Consider the following 23935-nt stretch of genomic DNA (forward strand, 5'->3'; position numbering starts at 1 on the left):
AGAAAATATATTTCTTGTAATTACGTGTTGTTACAAACAGGTGTTCCACATGGATTTTCAAAAGTTTTCACTAAGAAGTACAAGTTTCAGTTGTGAGTGACAAATGTATTTGGTCCACTTGTAAAAATAGGCATCATAATTACACATGCAACAAACAAAATTTGGCATATTAATTACACTTGTAATTAACAAGATTTGGCAATATGCCTTAATGTATGGTAACAGTTATTATTGTTAAATTGCTGCATTTGTTTATGATTCAATTTATCTGTACTATTTTTACTTTAACTCGGTAGAAGTATCATGGCTTCTGGGTTGTAGCCGCGTCCAAGAACCAAGAAGCCAAGCTACTTCAAACAATGGTCGTGAAAGCCTGCGTTCTTTATCGGTAGGAGAATAACTAGACTGTTAATAATTCTAGGCGAATTATTAGTAAACTTGTAATTATAATCTACCTAATTTTGAGTTAAGTAGAAAATTAGTAGTAAACAACAAGTGTCAGCTACAATTCTGTAAGATACAATTGTCAATAACCCAGGTTTTACAAGTACCTATATCAACTGCAAAGTTGTGAAACACAACTGGATATTTTCACACACTTGTACAATTTTGTTGGTTATAAACTTGTACATATCGTGTTGTGTGTAATATATGACTATTCTGAAATCTGTACACATACGGCAAATTCAGTTTACCATCCGAGTAACTGCCTTCCAAAGACAGGGAAGGCGTCCTACCGCGCACTATGTATACACGCTGGACGCAGACAGAGGACTGGACAGTAGGATTGTGTTTGGATAGAAGTTAGCGGTCGTGGATGTGTGTGTCAACTGAAGAGCGTGTAGTCAGTGGGCAGCCAAAGACACAAACTGTACCTATTCCCTTACTTGACCAGGTATTTTAATAATTTTATACTGACCAAAAAATTAAATATTTATATAGGAAACAACCAACACAAATTTCTGCGCTGGAGTCACAATCCCACGACCGACACACACACGACACGACAAATCCGTTCAGGCGTCGTACGTCGTTCCAACACGACACACGACAACATTAACACGACGAACTCTAATACGGCTGTCTACAAATCATTCCAAGCCAAATGCGAACACAAAATGCAGCACACGTATGTATATAATACGCCAAAAACAGCATAGGCCCTGTACGAATCTTTTTATTTCTTGTTGATAGCTTAAGTGCGTAATAAAATAACATTTAGTTGTCTATTGCACAAAGTGAGATTAAGCTTATTTTATATACAAGAAAGCAAGCTATAAATATGTTGATAAGGGACAGTAAATAATTTCGCTGTTGGCTAAGATGAAAATTAAAAATAAATGCAATAAACATTTTAAGTCACACTCAAATGTGAACGTGTACCCAAACGTATGTACAACGAATGTTCGTTTTTCAGCATAAACATTTACCAAGTACATAAATATTGTTGAAGTTTAGTTCTGTAAGGTTTCCGTTTTATTTTCCGTCGTGCGACACGACACGACAAAATTATAAATAGTAGAGTCGGGGCGCGTATTTTGTCGTGATGTCACGGTGACCTTGTGTTTCATTGGCTACTGAGTGTGTCGGGACTGTCATGTTTTTCGTGACATTGTGATTTCAGCTTCAATATTGACACAGTCGCGGATTCTTTCATACTGTGACAAAACTTTTACACAGTAACAAAAATGCATAAAACATATGCACAAAGTGATGTACTTACATCACATTCCGAGGCACTGTCACAGCGGGAAGCAAGCCTCCAGTGCAAAAAAAATACTTGGCACACTGAACCCAATAGGTATGCATTTTGTAGTTAATAGGGTTAGCGATATACATGCTGAGCCAATGTCATGCACAAGTTTTCAGTATATGCTGATAATATCCAGATTTATGCTGGAATTAAAATAGCGCGAAAGACGCGATGAAACTGACGCGAATATTTTAATAACCAATCACGTTCGACTTATCTGTGACGTCAGTGCGACAAAAATGGCGGCCTAACCGGATTCCCAATCATAAATATTTCCTATTTCTGTCGTCTCACGAGCGCTAAGTTACAGAAATGAACGTGAGTAACTTGTTTTTCACGAGTTTGTAAAACTGGTGCAATGGTAATACAATTATTGTTCGTGTATTTGAATCCGTTTGGGAAATCCATAAAATACGTTAAGTATTATGACTTTTACGGGATACATATAAAATCTGGATCTCACAGAGATCAATTTAAACAAACTTGTAAACATTGATGACTATTGTATACCTATAGGTAGCGAGTATAATGGTAAAAAATCTTTGATGGCTAGTTTTTTTTTTTTTCTGTCTGACGCGCGGTGGTAAACAGCATGTTCAATAATGCAGTGTTTACTGTCGCGTCCGTCGCGCTTTTGTGATTCAATAATTATTGGTGCGTTAGCTGTTCGGCGGGACACCATGTCCGCAGAAACACTTCCGAACAAACACAACCGCCGACGAAAAGACATTGCGACGTGTAACGGGCGTTCAAGAAAAGCAAGATGCTTCGACTCTAAGGCCGGGTTTATAAACTTATCAAGAAATGCAAAACGCAAAAAAAGTTGGGAATAGTCTAGATTCCGATTCCATAGCAATACTAATGACGTCGCTCATATCATTACCACCCCTACATTCTTATGGGACAAGCGCGGGATTATGGGGGTTTTGGGCAATAACTATATAAACGCTATTTTTCACGCATTTCATTTTTTTGACTAGTTATCATACTTTTCGGTTAAACTAAGCTTTAATTCCCCCGCTCTAGTCTATTTTGTGATACTAATATTTCATTATCAAAGAAATTATAGCTAGACGTTACAACTTTATGGCGGTATCGAGAAATATAACAGCGTTCACTATTTATCAGAAAACTTTCCGTGATACTGACAAATGTTACGGCAAAAGTGGTGAATTAAGAGGAATGAAGTATCGGTGTCGCAAAATAGTCTAGACCAAGAGGCACTGTATTCAACTTCACGATTCCGATGAAATATCTCGAGAAGTCTAACTATAGAAAAATTAAATACCCGAAACGTAACGATGTTTTAAAATACTAGTTTATAGACTACGTAAGACACAGAAATACAACGCAAGCATAGGTGAACAGTCACGGCTTGTTTCTTTCTTCCTTCTATTCTATTGGAAGTACTATTAAAGACGCGGACTTTACATAAACAGACGGCTACGGTGTTATTATTATTATTATTATAAACATTACGTTTTCATTTGTTCAAATATCTCACAGTGAACTAAAATAACACCTTTAAACAAAATTATTGGCTATTTCATATGTTTTCATGATAAACATGTATTATCAAATTAAGCCTAGGAAAGAAATTAGTTTTTACTGTTTTACAATTTAAAGTTGTAGGGTTGATGACGTCTTGCAACTTCTGTGTTTTAGTGCAATAGTAAATCTAATAGTCCCATACAGTATTTTTTTGTGACACCAAAATGAATTTCTTTTATAATAGTAAATTATAAATACAACCATTTTAGAGTAAATGAAGATACAACAAAACTATGTTAAAGTATAATAAACAAAGAATGGATGTATATTTTACACACAGAGTGGAAGCAACAGAGAGAATCACAAAAAGAATAGAATAAGGGTTGGTATTCCAGTTTACAATTTGATACCGAAATATGTTTAGTAGGCCAATCGTATTATATACAAGAGTAGGTATGATAATAGTATACTATACGATACCCGAGATGTATAATCTCCTACAGAAACAAATTTTGCAATAAACATACATGTTTAATGTATCCCGCCCAAAACATCAATTATTATGTTACTCTTGTCCCGTAAGAATGTAAAGGATAATAATGACGTTAACACCATCATGTTGATTATGTCCTCAATATTATGGAATCACAAAGCACGCAATTCCCAAAATTTCCTATGCTTTAGGAAATTTTTAAAAGTTAGGTATATTGATGTGCGCACAATGCAATAAATACATGCCTGTTTTACAAGAGTAGTTCAATGTTGATTTTATACCAAAAAAATTGTAAATTGAACAAAATAATTTTTAAATTAAATCAAAAAATAATTGCAGATACTGTCATTCTGACCAAGAGGTTGTGGGCAATAGAAGGTGAAAAATGATATTCTGCAAGGTTCAATTAAATCCTGGTAATAAATATGAGAGAATACCAACAGGATGTTAGAATAATTGCTTGTGCTCAAATTATCATCAGACGTCCCATGTTTCATTTAATTCATGAGTTGATTTAATATAACCATCAATTTAATGGTAAAAATACTATAAAGTAAATATATATATCATGAAAATGTTACAGTGTGCATGTTTTCATGAGCTTTCATCAGCAAACAATTCAGGTACTGCAAAACAGGTTATGAAGGTGCTATTACCATAATGTCCCATAAAAAACAGGAATAATTTGTATAACTCATGTATTTATGGACACAAACACTCCACTGGAATTGTCTGATGTAGGTTATTGCAACCAACCAGAAAGATTTTATCAGTGACAAAATATTTTTAGAAATAATAATATTTAAAAAAAAAAGAGATGACTTTATGAAACTATTCTTGCCACTTTTTGGAGGATAAAAATTTCAACAAAATACTTTAAGGATACTATTCACACACACTGCCACTATTCTTTGCTCTAACATGTATGTCAATTGTATTAAATCTAAATTATAATGGCAGACAATTGTTAAAAAATATTTATTTGTGCGTTTGGGGAAATTTACATCTTCTATTACATCCTTTACTACATCACTTATTATGGTGCAATTTTTATTGAAGGATTTTTTTTCTTTCAACTCTGGAGGGACTAACCATCATTTATAAACGTGAGGCATAGCATCTCTCCTTTGTGATTTGCCCAGGAAAGCTAGGTCAGAAGAAGTTCCCTGTTATTTATGCATGACAGCTAGGTTATTAGTTGTCCCCATTTATTTCAAAATTAAAACTAGATTAGAAGCAGTGATCTACCAGGAGATCTGCAAATACCTGGCGAACCAATATTTCAGGACTTTATCAAGACCTATAAAAAAAATTATAAGCAAAATTAAACATAGTACTAAATAGATGTGCTATTCACAATGAGCTGATTTTCAAGCTAAAAAGTTAAAACCTTTTCAGAGACAATTTTCACATTATTTTAGAAGACATTCCCTACCAGTGTTGCTAACTACCAGGCATTCCTGTCAGTAATTATCATCATTATCAACTGCTTCCAGCCTGCAGTTGGGTCAGTAAAGTAATCACAAATGTGCAAATTCAACACACACTAAACAAAAGCTATGAAGTTTACACCAGGTACTAGATTCTACAAAATAATTAACACCACTTTAAACAGCAATGAGATAATCCATTCCTAAAGAAATTAAAAAATGCACAGGTTTCCAAACTACTTAATAATTAAAAAGTTCAACTAAGTGTCAAAGTTCATATTCATGTTGAGTACTTTACATAACATTAACCATATTACAAAAAATAAATGAACATTATGTATCGTAGAAAATTCTGATTTTGAGACATAAGTAAGTTTATATGTTTTCGTAATAAATACATAACATTCCGTAGTTCCGTAACTTGATGTCTAAATTAGTATGTAATAGTTACTGAAAATCAGTAGGTAATATTTGGCAGTACTATTTACACACACACACACATATATATATATGTAAACTAAAATGAGGCACCAAAAAACAAAATGAAAGTTATATTAAATTAAAGTTCCATGAAATCAACCATAGTTGCTATTTTTTTTAGGACTTTTTCTTGGCTTTTATTCCTAATCCTTCAATCAGGTTACTTTTTCGTGACCAGTACACACCCTGCCTGCCATTTGCACATACTAGGTAACCAACAGCCTCCGAAAAGGCAACACCATTAAGGTTGAGGCCATGTATTAAGATGATAGTAAAGGTCGCACCGTACAGTAATGACAAGAATATAAAAACAATAATAGAATTTGAAGGTCTTGACAGAATTCAATGGGGTTTGTTTTATAAGCTTTTTAAAAAAAAAAACATTGCAAATGGTTTTTTTTTTTCATAAAATAAGGGCTTGAAACAAAAAAAAATAAACAAGCATGAAAAAAATTTGGCTGTCAAGTTATGAAAATCATATAAGAAAAACCTCTATAGTAACCAAAGCTCAGAACTATATTTCGAATTTATTAAAATTGCAAAATAGAATGTTTAAATAAGTTAAAGTTGGCTTAAAATTTTAATATATTTTCCTGCCAAAGTTTTTATCACAATTGTTTATTTTTTTGATTTCAAGACCTTGGGTACTACAAAAAAAAGTTAGTAATTTTTTTTTAACTATAAACAGTATTAACTATTTCTGTACATTCAGGTCTCTAATGAAAACATCTAGCCAACAAAAACAACCCCATCAAATTCTGTCAAGTCGTTCAGATTCTATAAATTTTTTTTATATTCTTGTTATTCATGCGATGCTACCTTTCTTATCCTCTTAATCAGTCGTCAGAATCACTACAGTATAAATTGCCAACTTTCTGACGAGACAGACTTTGTGATAGCTTCAAATTCCGGATTTTCAGTATGAATTTTTCTTTGTACTCCATGGTCAATCCGTGAGATCTAACCCGACATGCTGTCTTGAAAAACACTTCCAAACCTTAACACAGTGTAACAGAACCTATAAGGTAGCTAGGGCAAACTGATAGAGGTAGTGAGTGGAGATGATAGGGAAGGAAGATAGATGGGATGACTATATGACCTGAGTGGGGAAAACAAGCACACGCTATAACGTGTTGTTGTAGTATTATACCTCAAGTATTAAGAGTTTAAAAAATTTTTTTTTATATAGACAAGCATGTAGTTGTGGAGTCAAAAGCTTTTTGAATAAAATTTTGATAATGATGTCTGTGTTCTGTTATTAACTTAAATCATTCTGCAAAATTGCATTTCTAAAGTTCAACTAATTCTGCACAACTGTGCCCATTTTGGTTTCCATAGCACAATGTGTGGCAAGCATTTAAGTTTCCTACCCGTATTTAAATAATTAACTAAACAAGGAGAAGCAAGGAATAAAAAACAGCAGAAAAATTAGAGTGACTATACTCGTGCTTCAAAAAGCACAATATTGCAGATGTAAAACAAAAAAAGGTGAAAAAGTTTTAATTTAAAAATAAGCTTTTGTAATATAATTTTCGACTATTACCAACAATGTTACTGCGGAACTGGTACACATCATGGTGATGAATGACATCAATATTAGACAATGATCATATGAACTTAACATTGAATATGTAATTCAGTGGCGTAGCCAGGATTTGTGTATGGGGGGTGTTACGAAGCATGACCCCCCCCCCCCCCCGTATTAAAGTGGGCGGTCCGGGGGTCCTCCCCCGGGAAAATTTGGATTTTAAGGTGTCAAATAGTGCTATTTTAGCAGTTTTCGGTTCTTAAATTTAAATATTGTAATGGTAAAAATTTTATTAATTTTAATATGAAATTTGTTTGAGTGATGAATAAGAAATTAATTAAAGATTTGGTGCTGGGGGGGGGGGGGGGGGGGGGTTTGTTTATTATCTACTAGCTGCTCGACCCGGCTTCGCACTGCTATACTAATGGAAAAAAATTAAGCCACATCTCCCATTTACAGTAATGGTAAATTAAAATAATTCAGTGAAAATTTATTACAATGCTGTATAATGTACCGGAGAGAAAATGAATAGCACCGATGGTTTCCCGACTCGTGCACGCAACGTACAACTGATGTACCCGTACTTCGCTACGGCAGTCTACAAGCAGATCACTCTTGCACCGCTCATTATACATGCCCCTCCTTGTGGGTACGCCACTGCCACGCGATGCCTGTTGCTATGGAGACGCAGAAGGCATGAACAATGCAAAATCCTGTTCTCATGCAGACAAAGTACCCACTGTTGCCTGGTTTTAACCACCCATGGGATCTAATTTTCAGAAAATGTCATCCTGCGTAACATAAGGAACATTACTGTGAAGTTTCAAGTCTTTAAAATATATATACTTGAAAAAAAGGGCAATAAAAAACAAATTAAACACAGAGAGAGGGAAAAAAAAACAATAGTTTAGGTTTGCGATTTAAAGTGTTAAAAAGTATTTAAATACTAATTGAACTCTTATGAGGGTACTGATTGCTTCGTTGTTAATATCACACAGGTGTTTTTTACTTGTATGGGAAAATTAAGAATGATAAGGCATCTAGTGCGTGGCAACAATGTTAATAGGCAATAGGAAATAAACTTCTAGCACCTGCGGCATTGTTAACACACACTTCGTACGTGTACTGCATGTTGTATCTAACCCCCTCCAACGCATTTGATTCTAAATTGGACTTTTAGTAAGGATCCCTAATGTTATTGATAATATAATATAGCCTATAGCCTTCCTCGATAAATGTACTACCCAACACTGAAATAATTTTTCAAATCGGACCAGTGGTTCCTGAGATTAGCGCGTTCAAACAAACAAACTCTTCACCTTTATAATATTAGTATAGATGAGTTTTGATATTTCTGACAGGTTACCTTGTTTACTACGTAAAAAATTTACCACATACGTGCATATATGTATTGTAATTTCATCGTCATTCATCTTGTGATGAACAAGAGAATCCTGTTCTATTTATTGCTACCCTAAATTTATATTGTTTGTTTCAGAGTTATAGTACTATATGGATTCATTTCATATAAAGTTTTAAAATTGATTTTTGTTTACTTTATTTCTCGATTTTAATTTAACTTTTTTTTTGCTAAATAATTTACTTAATGTTGGTATCATTAGTCAAATGTTTGGAAACGTTTTATATTGTTTCCAAAATTTAGATGGTTTGACAATGACAATGCTGATGAATACAGAGAAAATTTATTTTTCTTTTTTTTTTTTTTGTGGATGCACAATTATTATTGTGTGCTTTATGATTTGCTATGGTACAATTCTTTGAATATTTCACGGAATTAATATTCTCTCATACTTCCAGATCAACGCAAACATGTGTTCTAGCACTGATATGGATTTGCACTTTCTACGTGAGTTTATGTGGGTTTCTTTCCCTGTGTTTCTTTTTTTACAATTTTAGAATCCTTTTCTTGTGCATTGCTGTAGTTTGCTGTATTTCTTTCTGGATGCTTTAATGATCAGTCCTAGGCTATCATGCAGAGTAATTGTTCTGTATCATGTATCCCAAGTTTATCCCTTGATCCTGAAGGCATGATCATGTATACAATGATCAAGTGGTACATAATGCTTGCTGTTTTAATTTACTACGTCGAAGGGTCCTGGACATAAAAAAAAATACTCTCACAATACAAAAAAAATGTCAAATCTTGTGGAATTTTTTTTTTCATATACATTTTGCAATCATAATTCAATGTTTATATCAAAAGTTTTTGTTATTGTATCTTTCGCTATACAAAATTAAAACAGCATGCACATGTACCACAGGTTCAATGTATGCATGCCGTTACCCATTTAACTGGAGATGAAGGTTGGTTGGGTCTAGTTACCTTTATTTTAAATGTGTTAAAACAATTATTTAGTTAAATAAAGTCTCGTAAGAGTATGTTTTTAACTGACTGAATTCTATAAAAAAAACACCTCATTTAGAAGTGATTAGGAACAATAGGACAAATGTGCAGTTTCATAGACTACAGAAAAAACATGTAAATATTGATGCTGATTTCTTTAAGTTTACCTTAAATAAAACCATACACAAAATATTATCTAAAAAGTGAAGGAATTTTCAGATAAAATTCCTAAACCACTAGCAGTGATCAAAAAATTATATCTGCCTACCTGCAGCAGTGTCAACCAAATTCTTTCAGTTCAAACCTTATTTCAATGTATCAAGAGCTTTCATGATAGCAATTTAAGCACTTTTCACTTAATGGTAGGTAATTCAACAGAATAGATTTAATGAATATATCACAGCTACATATAAATATGTTACCATAATTTTTGTATATTGCTATTAATAATCATGCTTGATTCTTTAAAAATAAATTACAATATTGCAATAAGTTTTTAAGCTGAAAGTTATTTTCCTGTAGTTTAGAGTACCATTATTAGCACCATGTTGCCTATGGTAAATTATGTTTATGATATTTGTGTTATGGGCACCAAAAGAATTATTGCCAATCATATTAACCGATTAGAAATAGTAACTTACTTATATAAAGAAATTAATAAAATGTGTTTATCATTTTGCGTTTATGAGCCAATATGTTTAGGTGTGAAATATTTTAAGGGTTTTAAAGATTTCTTTACATTATTTATTTAATGCAGTTTGTTTTCATTAGTTGATTTATGTAATGTAAGAAAAACATTTATATTACAACCATTGGTGTGTAGATAATCAAAATTATATTGTTGTAAAAAATTGAACACTCTTTTCTTCTTTTGGCAGTTGCGATAGGTTATGGTCAGCAACGGTGCTTTTTACAATTTTGATTTTTTTTTATTTAATGTTACTCTCGCAATTGGGCTTTCACCCAGTGGCAATGACTTTACTGAGTAGTTATTGTATGGAGTTTTGTGTTGTTGCATATTTCAGAAATTCCTTGAATTAATGATGCAATTTATATTTGCTTTGAAAAATGTTAATGTATGCATGAGCAATATTAATTAAGTGTTAATAGCAATACTGCAAAAAGTGAGTTTTTTGTGCAATGTGAATTTTTATGATAATTTACACTGAAGTTATCAGTGATAATGTTCTTCAAACGGTATTTTTATAGTGATGCATTTGAGGCTAGGCACTTCTAGGTAATCATTATAAAAATGAAAGAAGTAATAAAATTCTTATAAAAATTCAATTTTAATTTTTTTTTCTGTGAGAATAGGTGGTAAGTTAATATTCTTAAAAGAGGATCTTTTACACAAGTAAAAATAAAATTTTAAATTTACTCTTTTTTTTTTTTAAGACTAGATATATATCTGTTTTTCCTTGAAAACAGTGTTTCTATTTTCCTACTGATTTCTGAGAAATCACTGTTTATACCTTGCAATAAAAAGTGTGTGCATCGAAGTGGTTTCCGCCATTTTTCGCTTTCCCGTGTGGTTTGTGTGTATACATGATTTTGAGAACTTGAGTTAAATTGTGAGAATGGTTGATTATGTTAGGTTAGCTACATCAAAAATACTTCAAAACAATGTGGACGGTTGGTTAGTATAGCTACAATAAAAGTACTGCAAAATATTTTTAAAAATTGCTTAGGAATAAACAACTTAAGATGTAGCTATTCAAACCTAAACAACCGTCCACATTGTTTTGAAGTATTTTTTTTATGTTGCTAACCTAACATAATCAACAATTTTCACAAATTAACTCAATTTCTCCAAATCATGCACACACATGACTACCAAGGGAAAGCAAAAAATGGCAGCAGCTGATTCAATGCACAGGTATTGTAATGAAACCTACTAACTGTGATTTCTCATAAACCAAAAAGAATATAGAAAGACTGTGTTAATAAAGGAACGTATCTAGTATACAAAAAAGGTGTTTTCAGATTTTTATTTTTACTTTACATAAAAGCCCCGCACGTCTAGATAATTGTAGGTATATGAATTCTAACAAAAATGTGTTTTTGGTAAATATCTTACGCCGTGGCTTTTCGGCATACCTAGTAAAAATAAAACTAAGAATATACAATTTTGCAACACTAGAGATGTTTCTGTACCTACCCTGAACACAGCATTTCCTACTGGTTTCTGAGAAAACACAGTTTTTAGCTCACACTTCAATACCTGTGCATTGCCGCTGCTGCCGCCATTAATTGTTTACCCGTGTCGGTTTGTGTGTTTAATTCGATGAATTTTACCGTAATAATGTGAATGGTCGATTCTGTAAGGTTAGCTACATTAAAAATACATTAAAAATACTTGGTTGGTTTAGTTTAGCTACAATAAAAATACTACGAAATATTTCTTATGGTTGCTTAGGAATTACCAATTTAGGATGTAGCTCTCCTGACATAACCGACTGTTCACGTGATTTCACATTATTTTTAATGTACGGTTAATATGTGGAGTAGCGGTATATGCGAAAAAAATGCTAAAAATCCGAAAATACTTTTATTCTATGCTCTTTCACTTCCTCTTTTCAAATCAACCGGCAGAGATACGAAATTCCAAATACTTTAGGAGATATCGAATTTTTTAATTTTGAACATGTAGAGTAGCGGTATTTGCGAAAAAAAAAATCTACAAATCTGAAATTACTTTTATTATACGCTCTTACACTTCCTCTTTCCATTAAAACCGACAGAGATAAGAAATTCCAAATACTTTACGAGATATAGAATTTTTTAATTTAGCAATACAACACCTGTACAACCATTCGAACGACGCCATTTTTGTTATTTTGCCGTGTGTTCGTGAATGCGTAATAAATAAAATGGTCGATTAGGTCAGGTCAGTTACATTATTAATACTTTCAAACTAAGCAGACATAAAAAATAATGTGAATTAATTTTAATGGCTGTATAGTTTTAAAGTATTTATAATGTAACTGACCTGACCAAACAAACTGGGACAAAGGATGAACAGTACGAACTAAAATGGTCGATTAGGTCAGGTCAGTTACATTATGAATACTTTCAAACTAAGCGTACATTTAAAATAATATGATTTAATTTCAATGGTTCTATAGTTTTAAAGTATTTATAATGTAACTGACCTGACCTAACAAACCCGGACAAATGATGAACATTAAAAACTCACGTAAAATTTTTTTGTTACTTATTTTTTGCGCAACAATATCCAAATAAAAAAATAAGAATTTAAAATTAGAAACATTAAAAGCCCACCTAAGTTGAAGGTGGGTACATTTCCTTTGCCATTAGAAGTAAATGATGTAGTCGTTCACCTACATCGCGATACCTCCAACAGAACATTAATAAATAAATAATCATGTATTGGTTCATTTGAATACTGGCCAATCATGGAACTGTCACGTGACAAAATTGTCCAATAAGAAACATAATAGATACTCGTAAACAAGAAACAATTGTAATAGCAGCATGAATACACAGGTATTGTGATGAAAATTAAAAAATTTGATATCTCCTAAAGTATTTGGAATTTCTTATCTCCGCCAGTTGATTTGAAAAGAGGAAGTGAAAGAACATAGAATAAAAGTATTTTCGGATTTTTAGCATTTTTTTTCGCATATACCGCGACTCTACATATTTACCTAATGTACTACTACTAACCCAACAAACCGTCCACAATATTTTTAAGTAATTTTTACATCGCTAACGTAAACTTAACCTATGAATCGTTTGTTACTATGTGATTCAAAACACTACTTTAAATTAAATGTAAAAAAAGTATTTCCTAAATTTGCAGATATTTAGACAAACAAAAAATATAAACATTAATATTTCCCTACAACTGCAATGCTCCACCATATAAACTAATTTTAGGTAAATATTTACTTGGGCGGTATTTCCGAAAAAAAATGTTAAAAATCCGAAAATACCTTTATTTTATGCTCTTCAACTTCCTCTTTCCATTAAAAGTGGCGGAGGTAAGAAATTCCAAATACTTTAGGAGATATCGAATTTTTAAATTTCATCATATGTAGTTGAGCGGTATTTACAAAAAAAAATGTTAAAAGTCCGTAAATACCTTTATCATATGCTCTTCAACTTCCTCTTTTCATTAAAAGCGGCGGAGATAAGAAATTCCAAATACTTTAGGAGATATAGAATTTTTTAATTTTGCAATACAAGACCTGTGGAACCATTAGAGCGGCGCCATTTTTGTTATTTTGCTGTGTGTTTGTGAATACGTGAATCGTGAATGCGTAATTAATAAAATGGTTGATTAGGTCAGGTCAGTTACATTATTAATACTTTCAAACTAAGCCGACATTAAAAATTATTTTGTGAATTAATTTTAATGGCTGTTTAGTTTTAAAATATTTATAATGTAACTGACCTGACCAAACAAACCCGGACAGAGGGTGAACAGTAAACTAAAATGGTCTATTATGTCAGGTCAGTTACATTATAAATACTTTCAAACTAAGGTGACATTAAAAATAATGTGAATTAATTTTAATTAACTTATTCTTTAGTTTTAAATTATTTATAATGTAACTGACCTTACCTAACAAACCCGTAACAAAGGATGTACAGTAACAACTCACGTAAATTTTTTTGTTACTTATTACTTGCGCAACAATATCAAAATAACAAATAAGACTTTAAAATTATAAACGTTAAAAACTCACCTAAGTTGGAGGCGGTAATTAAACACCGTTTTAAACAATAATTGAACTAAATAATCACGTATTAGTTCATTTGAATTCTGGCCTATCACGAACAATCACGTGACATCATTATCCAATAAAAAAAATAGATCCTTGTACGTAAACAAGAAACAATTGTGCACGCACGCCACAGGAATGCGCTGGTTTTGTGCTGAAATTTAAAAATTCGATATCTCCTAAAGTATTTGGAATTTATAATCTCCGCCGCTTTTAATGAAAAGAGGAAGTTGAAGAGCATATAATAAAGGTATTTTCAGATTTTTAACATTTTTTTTCGCAAAATACCGCTCAACTACATATGAAGAAATTTAAAAATTTGATATCTCCTAAAGTATTTGGAATTTCTAATCTCCGCCGCTTTTAATGAAAAGAGGAAGTTGAAGAGCATAAAATAAAGGTATTTTCGGATTTTTAACTTTTTTTTTCGGAAATACCGCCCAAGTAAATATTTACCCAATTTTATTATAAAACAATACCTCAGTTGACTAAGATCTCCAAAATAAACACAGAAACCCATATGGATAAACAATAAATGGTTACAGCACCATCCATGCACAGGTATTGTAATTTAAGTTGAAAATTTGATTTCTTATAAACAATTAGGTATTATGAACTCTGTTTTCAGGGTAAATACAGGAACATATATAGTGTTGAAAGATGGTATATCAGTCATTTTATTTTTACTTTGCAGAAAAGCCAAGACATAAGGTATTTACAGTGTTTTTATTCCAACTTAATTCTGAAAAGCTCCGTAGTTGCAGGGGTCTTGAAGTCAAAGAAAATAGGTTAGCTAAGCAAATTATAAATGAGTAAATGTTAATGAAAAATTACTGAAATCTCTGTCATTGAAATCTTAAATACATTTTAATAATTTTCACTTGATTTTCTTTTTGTTATGCTTTTACCCCAACAATTTCCACGACTTCAATCCTCGTCCTACAACCAAGTATTTCAGAATCTAGTGGGAATTGAAAAAAAAACTGTACATTACAACTCCTAAGAAAAGTTAGTATTACTAAAAAGTTTTTGGAATATTATTTCACAGAAAAGCCATTCTGCTTAAGAAATTCAGTTTTCAAATTCAACTCTTAATTAGTATTTAGCAGGGTACTTAAACATTTGCAGTACTAAAATGAAAACCATTTTGTTTTTTTCTCAAAAGACTCCAAATTCCACAATTACCTACCCAAATACAATTGGAAAAAAAATCCAATAGCATAACATGTTAGCAGAATACTATATAAAATTTGCTGGCTTCCATTAGCAAATGTTTCCATTCAATATTTCAATAGCTATAATGTTTAAGTTACAACTACTGTAAAAACGCCCAAGTCAGAACTCTCTTATATATTCCGTCACAAAAGGAATGAAACAGGAGAACATGCTACTGTGTCAAGCAATCTGAAGAGCGCTAACCAACACCACCTTGACTACAGGTGGCTCAGAGCACGCAATTTGAACAGAGCTAACAAAAATGACCTTGGACACAAATGCACAATCTTTATATGAAACGGGTTAATAAACTGCAATACTTATAAAAAAGAAATGTTTTCTTAGCATCAGAGACACCTGTTATTGCAAACTGTGTATTTACCACAGACATCAGATTAAAAAAAAAATAGTAAGCCTAAGTTCCATTAGTAAAATATTAAAGCAGATAAGTTCTAATTTTCTCTAGATAAAACAATATTCTGGTCAAAATGGTATAAAAATCTAATGAAAACAAATAGTATAACTACACACACAACATGCAATATTTGAGCACTTACTCTTCACTAAATCCATTTACGTGTAATATCCTCATCTGCTTTACTATTGTGCTTTTCCCGGACTCTCCGGCACCTTGCAACACAAGAAAATACATTATATTATAGCGATTTTAACAAAAATCAACAGATATTTTCACTCAACATGGCTGACCAGACAACCCACTATACTCGATCCCAATATTTACCTAGTAACAATAATCTGTGCGTTGCTCTGTACACCTGCTTGTCCTTCTGAATTTGTAAGTTTATTCTTTTATTCGTCTCTTTTATCCGTTTGCTTTCTTCTTGGCCCGCTTTTGAGTCACTATTTCCAAAACAACCCATGGCATCAGGCCAGGTATTAAGAAATATGGTGGGCAGGCAGCACCGATTGGACTCAGGCTGCCCCTCGTTTGCAACGTTGTTCCCTATTTTGTAAACGTTAATACACCGCGCACAACACAACACACTTAGCGACACATATCTTCTAGCACCGTAAACCACTTGTCATCCATTAAACAATATAAAACACACTATTTTCTTAAACACTAATCATAGGAAGAACATTACACCTCACTCTCGATAGGGCTTGCACGACACTGCCAAGGGTGAAAACGAGTTGCATTGTGGGTAAGTTTTCTCATGGTATATTTTCGAAAAAAGGGTGATAATAAATGTATTAGAAATTATTCACAGCAAAATACAAGCTCTCGCTAATATTTAAAGTATTTTAATAACACTCATACGACACTAATTCTTACAACAACGTAGTACTATAAAATTAAATTGGATAATTTTCAAATCAGCTGACAATTCTTGTCGTCTGCTACCTAATAAAATTTATAAATGTTTGCTCATATACTCAATAGATGGCACTTTTAAGCAGTCATGTATTGCCATCTATTGGATGATTTCGACTTATAATAATGTTTAATTGAAATATTGAAACAATGTCCATACAATCATAAAGTATTTTCAGCTACAAATAAAATTTAGTTTATTTTATTATTTTTAATTAGTATTTGACACAACGCATTTTTAAATCAACAAAAGCAAAAAATAAATGTATAAAATATCGAATAATTAACTGTTTTGTTATAAAGAACGCTAAAATATCAATAATTAAAAATTAAAAATTTTACAAGTTTTAACAAAAAATCGTTCGCAAAACTCAAGAGCAACTTAGCTAACACACCAATCCATTACAGTTGAGTTACATTATCCAGGATTATTTTTTATAGCATCATAAACATAAAGAATGTGTTGCATTTCAATATAATTGATCAAAAATGAAAACAATGTTTAGATAAATTTCATTACATTTCAGTACGTTTAATGAAACAAAATATTGTTTTTCCAACTTTAAAAAAAAAAATCTTCATTTTTTACACTATATGGAAAATTTTCAGGTGGTCCACTGAATACAATTTTATAAAATCGTAACATAAACTATTCACTTATATATAATAAAGAAAATATTTATGCCCAAAAAATCTTAATTCAACATAAACATATTAGGAAGGTTAACCTCCTATGGCAATAAAGCCTGGTCCTGGTTCCCATTGCATTTGCAGCAGCCCTTGCTGACGAAATGCACCCGCTCGCCCGGCCCACACAGGACAAATATGAACCAAAGTACTAATATGAAAATTAGTATCGATAGTTAACCACTCCTTATAATTTGTACACCCTACAATGCAGTAATCACTGACATCGTACCTCTTACGACCATAAATCCCGGTCCCCACCTAACTAGTAAAATTTCCCAGCTGGTGAAACGTACCCTCCAACCAAATTGCACAAGTCGAGAAGCAATAGTTTTAATACGCAAATAACTAATAAGTGCAGTGTGTGTGTATGTGTTTGCCCATTATTCTTACTTTAAATTTTCTTAATTAAAACATACTGTTGCCGTCAGCCGGGGTCTTGCGCTAGATTCCTGCGGCGAGTCTAAGGGGCTGGTTGTGGATTATAGATTGATTTTCCGGGAGGGGGCCAGGCTAGCTCATGTCGATCGGCCCCAGCATACTTCCCTAGACTCGGTGGCTTGGATTTAATAGTGTAATCTAGCTGCTAATGAAACATGCAGGCACTTCCTATTCAGCATAGATGGCTGGTGCCTAACTACGCAACAGAAACACTCATTTGCACTCGTTAACGTGGGTTACACGTATTTATAGATGAACATGGATTGTACACGGCACTAGACTTGATTAGTTCTTTGGACAGAAATGGATACACGAGAATTACACGACACTATACTCTTGATTGTGTTACGAATATCTCTCCCTAGGGCAGTTCGTCGTAGGGGAGGTTTAGTGGACACTTGGAGTCAGCCACGTCTGTATATTAAAGATAACAGGCGGTAAACCTAATTCGCGTGTGCGAATTATTCGCATTAAATTAATCCCGAGGGGGTGTGGTTGAGGCCAGCAGATGTTTGCTCGACTGCGTTAACTAAAGCTCTGTCTCCTGGAGTCGGCCAGGTCCGGATAATGGCTGTCCTTAAGGCTGTCCTGTGGCCCGTGGCCTTAAGGCAGAAATTTACGACAGCCGGTTTAATCCCTGCACCGTAAAAACCGACCCGGGGTCGCGTGGAAAGTTGACGTTAAAGAAGGTTTGAGACATGGCTATAATTACCAGAGTGAAGAATCAGAGAATTGCAAGTTGAAGGCTCCCCACGGAACTTTCGCCCTGGGCCGCGAGCTGATCAGAACTGCCAGAGGTGACTGGCGAGTGGGGGGGGGGGGGGGAGAGGACAGTTCCATCGCGCGCCAAGCCGCGAGTCAAGAAGGACGAAGGAGATTACCGTTATTCGGTTTAATATTTGATAACTTACTCACTAAATGTGCATGACCCTTGTGTGATAAATTATTCAGGTGATAGTTTAATTTCTAAACATTGACAAAAGTTTTAATTGCAAACATTGAAATTTATTATTTGAAAAAATAAGTCAAAGGAAAGACTCGCAATTAAGTGTTAAAAACCACTGGTTCTGTTTATGTTTGTGGTTTGTTCTGGATGTTGCTTCAGCACTTTACCTTACACTTAATTTAAGCCCTTGGGCCATAATGAAACTTGAGGGTGTTCGTTAATTACTGTGCCCTGAGGGGGCTTGCACTCTTGTGCTACGACGTACTTTTCTAATTACATGTTGATTAAATGAGATTGTTTTACGTGTGCGTTCAACGATTAATTGACAGTTGTTCACGCTAGGTGGAGTTCCGTGGCAAAATTGTAACACTGGGAGTACTTGCGCTTGACCTGGGTTGGGTTTGCTAGGGGGGCGTTCCACCAGCGGGAGCCAATACTAGCGGGCTGAGACCGGGCTCGGATGGCCTCCGGCGGTACGACGTCACTGTTAATTGTGTTTCTGAAGGTCCAAAAATTTAAGGGAATGGCCACAGCAAGCACAGACAATCTCCATTTTGACTCATGTATTTGAAAATGTTTATTTACATTAAAATTTTACTACTGCATTTTTAGGCTTACAACCAATTAATTTGTTGTTTGAATTTATATAAGCGATTTGTGAAGTGTCTAGTTAATAGGTTTCCTGAGAAATTATTTTTAGTTCCTCTTACATGGTTTGGTGGGAGGTGATTCTCTTTCCCCCAACCCCTTCTCAAAATGCCAAAACCATGTGGTAGTCTTTAGTCTTCAACAAGCTGTGGTCAGGGGCAGATGCATCGTCCCATGGGGGACCATTACCGTTTTTCTAATTGATTACAGTACTTCTGGTAACTATAGTTTGTTTTATTTCATCTTAAACATTTATATTTTTCTCCCTACGCACATACACCAGACATTTACGGGTTTAACCCAGACGTCATTAGCTTCACCTGCCATGTGATCCTTTCCCCACGTGGCCCAGAACTTATGGCGCTGGCCAAATCCAGTAAACACCAATGCAAGACTGTCGCGAGGCATCATTTCAAGTAACATAAAGTGCAAAGAGTATATTTTAACTCTCAATAACATCAAACATCATATAAAAAAACATCATTTTCTGTCTCATCCAGTGTCTTTGTAACATAATTAGCCACCACTCGTACAGTGTGACACAAACACGTAACGTGAACTGCAGCATGTAAAAATAGTCTATTATTTCATGTAATGTAACACTTAATGTGCCAATTTTAATTTGTAAGTGTCTTGTCCTTTCGGTGCAAAGTCTACACCATGTACCACTGCCAGCCTAAACAGCAATTAAACCAAGTGTGTTCCAAATGTTTTTATCATTCAGAGACACTTTTCTGCTTGACCTGAGACGCAGAGTGTTTTCCCGCGCTACATGCGTCTTGACGCGAGGTCGCGCGTAGTTCGAGCGTCAGTTGCCGTCAGTAGCTCACAGGGGTCGGTCGCTCTGCGAACGCAGAGCCTACAGTTTTCGCGCCACGTCCAGTTCATCGCAATAGTCGTAAGTTTACCAAATATTTTCAATTAGCTCTGCGCCCGACCCCACTCAGCCATACATTCTTACGTGCGGCTTTTCGCATAATCTTTTTAAATCCCAACAGGGATATTTCGGCATATTACGTAATTTTCACGTCCTAAGCATTCGGACAGTGGACTTGAGCCATACACATTTTCCAGGCTTCGATGCCAGTGAATTGTTATTTGTTAAGGGCATCTAGCAAGCCTTGAGTGTCATTGTGTACTAACTCTTTAATATACGTGTCTTCGATTTAGCTAATTTTGACTATGTAATGTATGCATTTGCAATCTAACCAAGTAATAACTTTGTTAACCTGTAAGAAGCGACTGTGACTCTCGTATGTTTTTCATCTAGCCGGGCTTACGCACAATTCGAAACATTCGCATTGTAGTGGGTTAGATTGCAATCACCTTTAAGAACGTTTGATTATATTTTGCTGTCATTGTATGTTTAACTTCATTTACCATATAAACATTTGCAATTTATCAGCTCTACGATAATTTGCCGCAGCCTTCCTGTTAGTTATGGTCACAGGATAGTACATTATACACGAGTTTGCAACCTATCCTGTTCGCGCGCAATGTTAATGTGTTGATCCAATCGTGAAGCGACGGTCTGACAACAATCTCGGCCTGGCATTGGACAAGCAAGTGTATCAACATTAATAAAGGGCAGTATCTTTTCAGTCGGTTTTCCTTTTTATTTCAAGGTGTCCTGGGTGGCCTGAACAGCTCAGGTAGTTTAAAATCACGACGCACTCCTGCCTGCAGCCCATTTTGCCCCCTGAGATCATTTTCAATTTAATATTTATTCAAAACTTAATCAGGCAGCAGGAGTGGCGTCAAACTGTTCAGTTACTAACTTTGGTTTTAGAGCCATTAACCGCAAAATGCCTAAGTAAAAATGGGTTATTTAAAAAAAAAGTGAAATCGCCTGAGAAGAAGCATTTAAAAATGCAGAGAAGTGTCATATTTATCGAATGAAGCAAACGTAGGTAGGCAAGAGAAATGAGTCAGTGGGGGCAATACGAGCCACTGATCGAGGCGCGATATTTGCGCTTGAGCGAGACTCAGCCGTCTACCTCGCGAGAAGCAATAGGAAATGCAGATAATTGTTTAGTAATGGCAGTGGATATGCCCTATGATGATGCTCATGTTTATATGGAGTCAGTTGAGTCAGTGGTTGAATGATGTGACGAGTTGGTCGCAGGTAGGTGTCGCATTTTTTGGTGTCACAATATTTATGGCATGGCCACCTGACAGTCAAGTATGATATTCATCCAATTCACTTCAAAAAATAAAGCAACATCAATTTTGTCAAATTATTTTATTTTTTCATTAACAACATTCCTGTTCAGCTTGATGGAAATTCATAACAAATTCCTAGTGGCTGTAGTCTAAAATAAGCATATCAGAAAATTTTTAACCAACTATCGATTACAAGATATATGTTGAAGCTCCATGGGACAGCACCTGTCTCTGACCATCAGCAGGTTTGAACTGAATTGTTGCTCCAGCAGCTGGAATTATATTTAAGAACACAAGTCTTTCTATGCAAGGTCTGAAAACACACAATAAGCACTAATCGTGATGTCGTCCCTTCCTTCCCTCTTTGAAAACACTGTAGGAAAACATTAATAGTTATTACGACATTGAACACTTGTGTGTGAAGGTGAGGGGTGAATTGACACATAGCCTAACTTCATGGAAATGGCTGGGATTCTTGACGCCAACTGTCCGTGCTCCTCTGTCGTATAGGCCATTATGTCAAATTTTTTGCCCCCATTAGTGCGAGTGCAACGAATGCATCATTGGTATGATGTAGTGCAACTAGAGGAATGACCCCAATGTTGAGCCGCCCACACGGCTATCGTGCAGTGTTAATGTGTTTTTCCGCCTGGAAGTATAGGTATTCATCAGCCAGCCATAGTTCTCAAACAATATTATTAATTTATTAAACCACTAATGATAAACAAAATAATCTCATAACTTGACATTAATTTCTGAACGAATATTATTCACTGCTAAATCACGTCGCAAATCACAGCCTGAATCGTGAAACGCTCTGCTTACTTCGTGGACTTGGGTAGCCCTGAGCTGCTGGGGCTGCTCACATGGTGCTAGGTATGGACCTATCCACACACCACGGGATCTAAAACTTTTTGCCACCATTGACTGTAGTATCAATAGTGTAAGTTTCCTTCAATCCTTTTACATAGGCCCCATGGCTTGCCCTCTTTTGGTGTGGTTGAAAAAGAGCCCACTGTTTAACTTCAACATTTCGCTCTGTGCAATGTGTTTCTAAGTTTTTTATTTTTTTTATTTTTGATGTGATAATGTCTTATAAATCGACGAACGGCGGCTGCACGCACGAAAAAGCATGATTCATTGTCACGTTCCACTAAGGTGTTTTTTTTTTAAACTAATTGTTCATGATTATATTTAAACAAATTATTTAAATTAACTTTGCAAAAACTGTAAATAATATTTGAAAATTAAAAAGTATGCAATTTTTCATCAATGTTTTCTTATGACGTTATCACGCAAAATTATCGTCCGTAAACCGATTTTACAGACAAACCCCCCCCCCCCCCCCCCCACCCCTCACCCAACATTTTTTTTTACTATCGTAGTTGACAGGCGATGTTTGCATATCCATCATCAGGTAGGATGAACTACTCGTGAACTTTTCTAACTTCGCCGACACTGGGCCATCTCCAGACCAAATGTGCAAACTTCCTCAAAATAGCTAACTTTGCATGGGAATCTGCAGTCGGCTACATATTGTTCGCACGATAAAAATGCTTGCAGAGGCTCTCTACCCATGCATAAATCCAGGGACAGTTTCCTTCTCGTTAAACATCGCCCTTATACATACATTTATCAAAAACTGTTCTTAACTATTCACCTAAGGTTGTCGTAGCCACGGATATCACCCCCTGTAATTTAGCTGGTTATGTCCTACTCTCGGGTCGGGGTTCAGGCCTTGTGGCAGGGGGAAATTATCACTACCCGTGCTACAATGAAAGTTCGTCAATTTGTGATACAACATTTTACTTAGTCTTTCACACAGTTCCTTTACATGGGCTGCGCGCGGCTTAACACCCGTTCTCTCCGCAGAGTGAAGCTCGGCTACACGTGTTTCGGTGGGCAGGCGCCGAGTGCGGGCTGCCCCCATGGTCTCGCGATACGTGCGTTTAAAGAACTTATTATGCCCCTCCTGAATGATAGCGAAAAACAAAGTCAGTCTGATTGCCAGCGCCGGAGACGTGAAGTCCGTCTCGTTGCAGTACGCCCGTGTCCGCCGATACGCGCAATGTCTGATTTCGTGGAAACAAGAAAAACACATATACTATTTAACTATTCACAAAAATGATAAACCGCGTAACCCGCGTGGTCATGAAGTCTCAATTCCCCTTGACACAATCTCATCCGTCGGTGCTCTTCGCTCTGCGTCTC

The 23935-nt window shown here is 34.8% G+C and overlaps 1 protein-coding gene across 2 annotated transcripts in view; it reads right to left on the reverse strand.

Moving 5' to 3' along the window:
* LOC134527991 (guanine nucleotide-binding protein G(s) subunit alpha) overlaps window positions 1-16879 on the reverse strand; it is a 298833-nt gene extending 281954 nt beyond the window's left edge. For both annotated transcript variants that reach the window (XM_063361137.1, XM_063361136.1), the window contains exons 1-2: window positions 16246-16879; window positions 16061-16133 (exon numbers count right to left, since the gene is read on the reverse strand). In XM_063361137.1, coding sequence (XP_063217207.1) covers window positions 16061-16133; window positions 16246-16384 — 212 coding nt within the window. In that variant the 5' untranslated portion in view covers window positions 16385-16879. The remainder of the gene's footprint in view (window positions 1-16060; window positions 16134-16245) is intronic.
* Between the last annotated feature and the right edge of the window lie 7056 nt (window positions 16880-23935).

The sequence above is a fragment of the Bacillus rossius genome, chromosome 1, assembly GCF_032445375.1.
Source record: "Bacillus rossius redtenbacheri isolate Brsri chromosome 1, Brsri_v3, whole genome shotgun sequence".
Lineage (NCBI taxonomy): Eukaryota > Metazoa > Arthropoda > Insecta > Phasmatodea > Bacillidae > Bacillus > Bacillus rossius.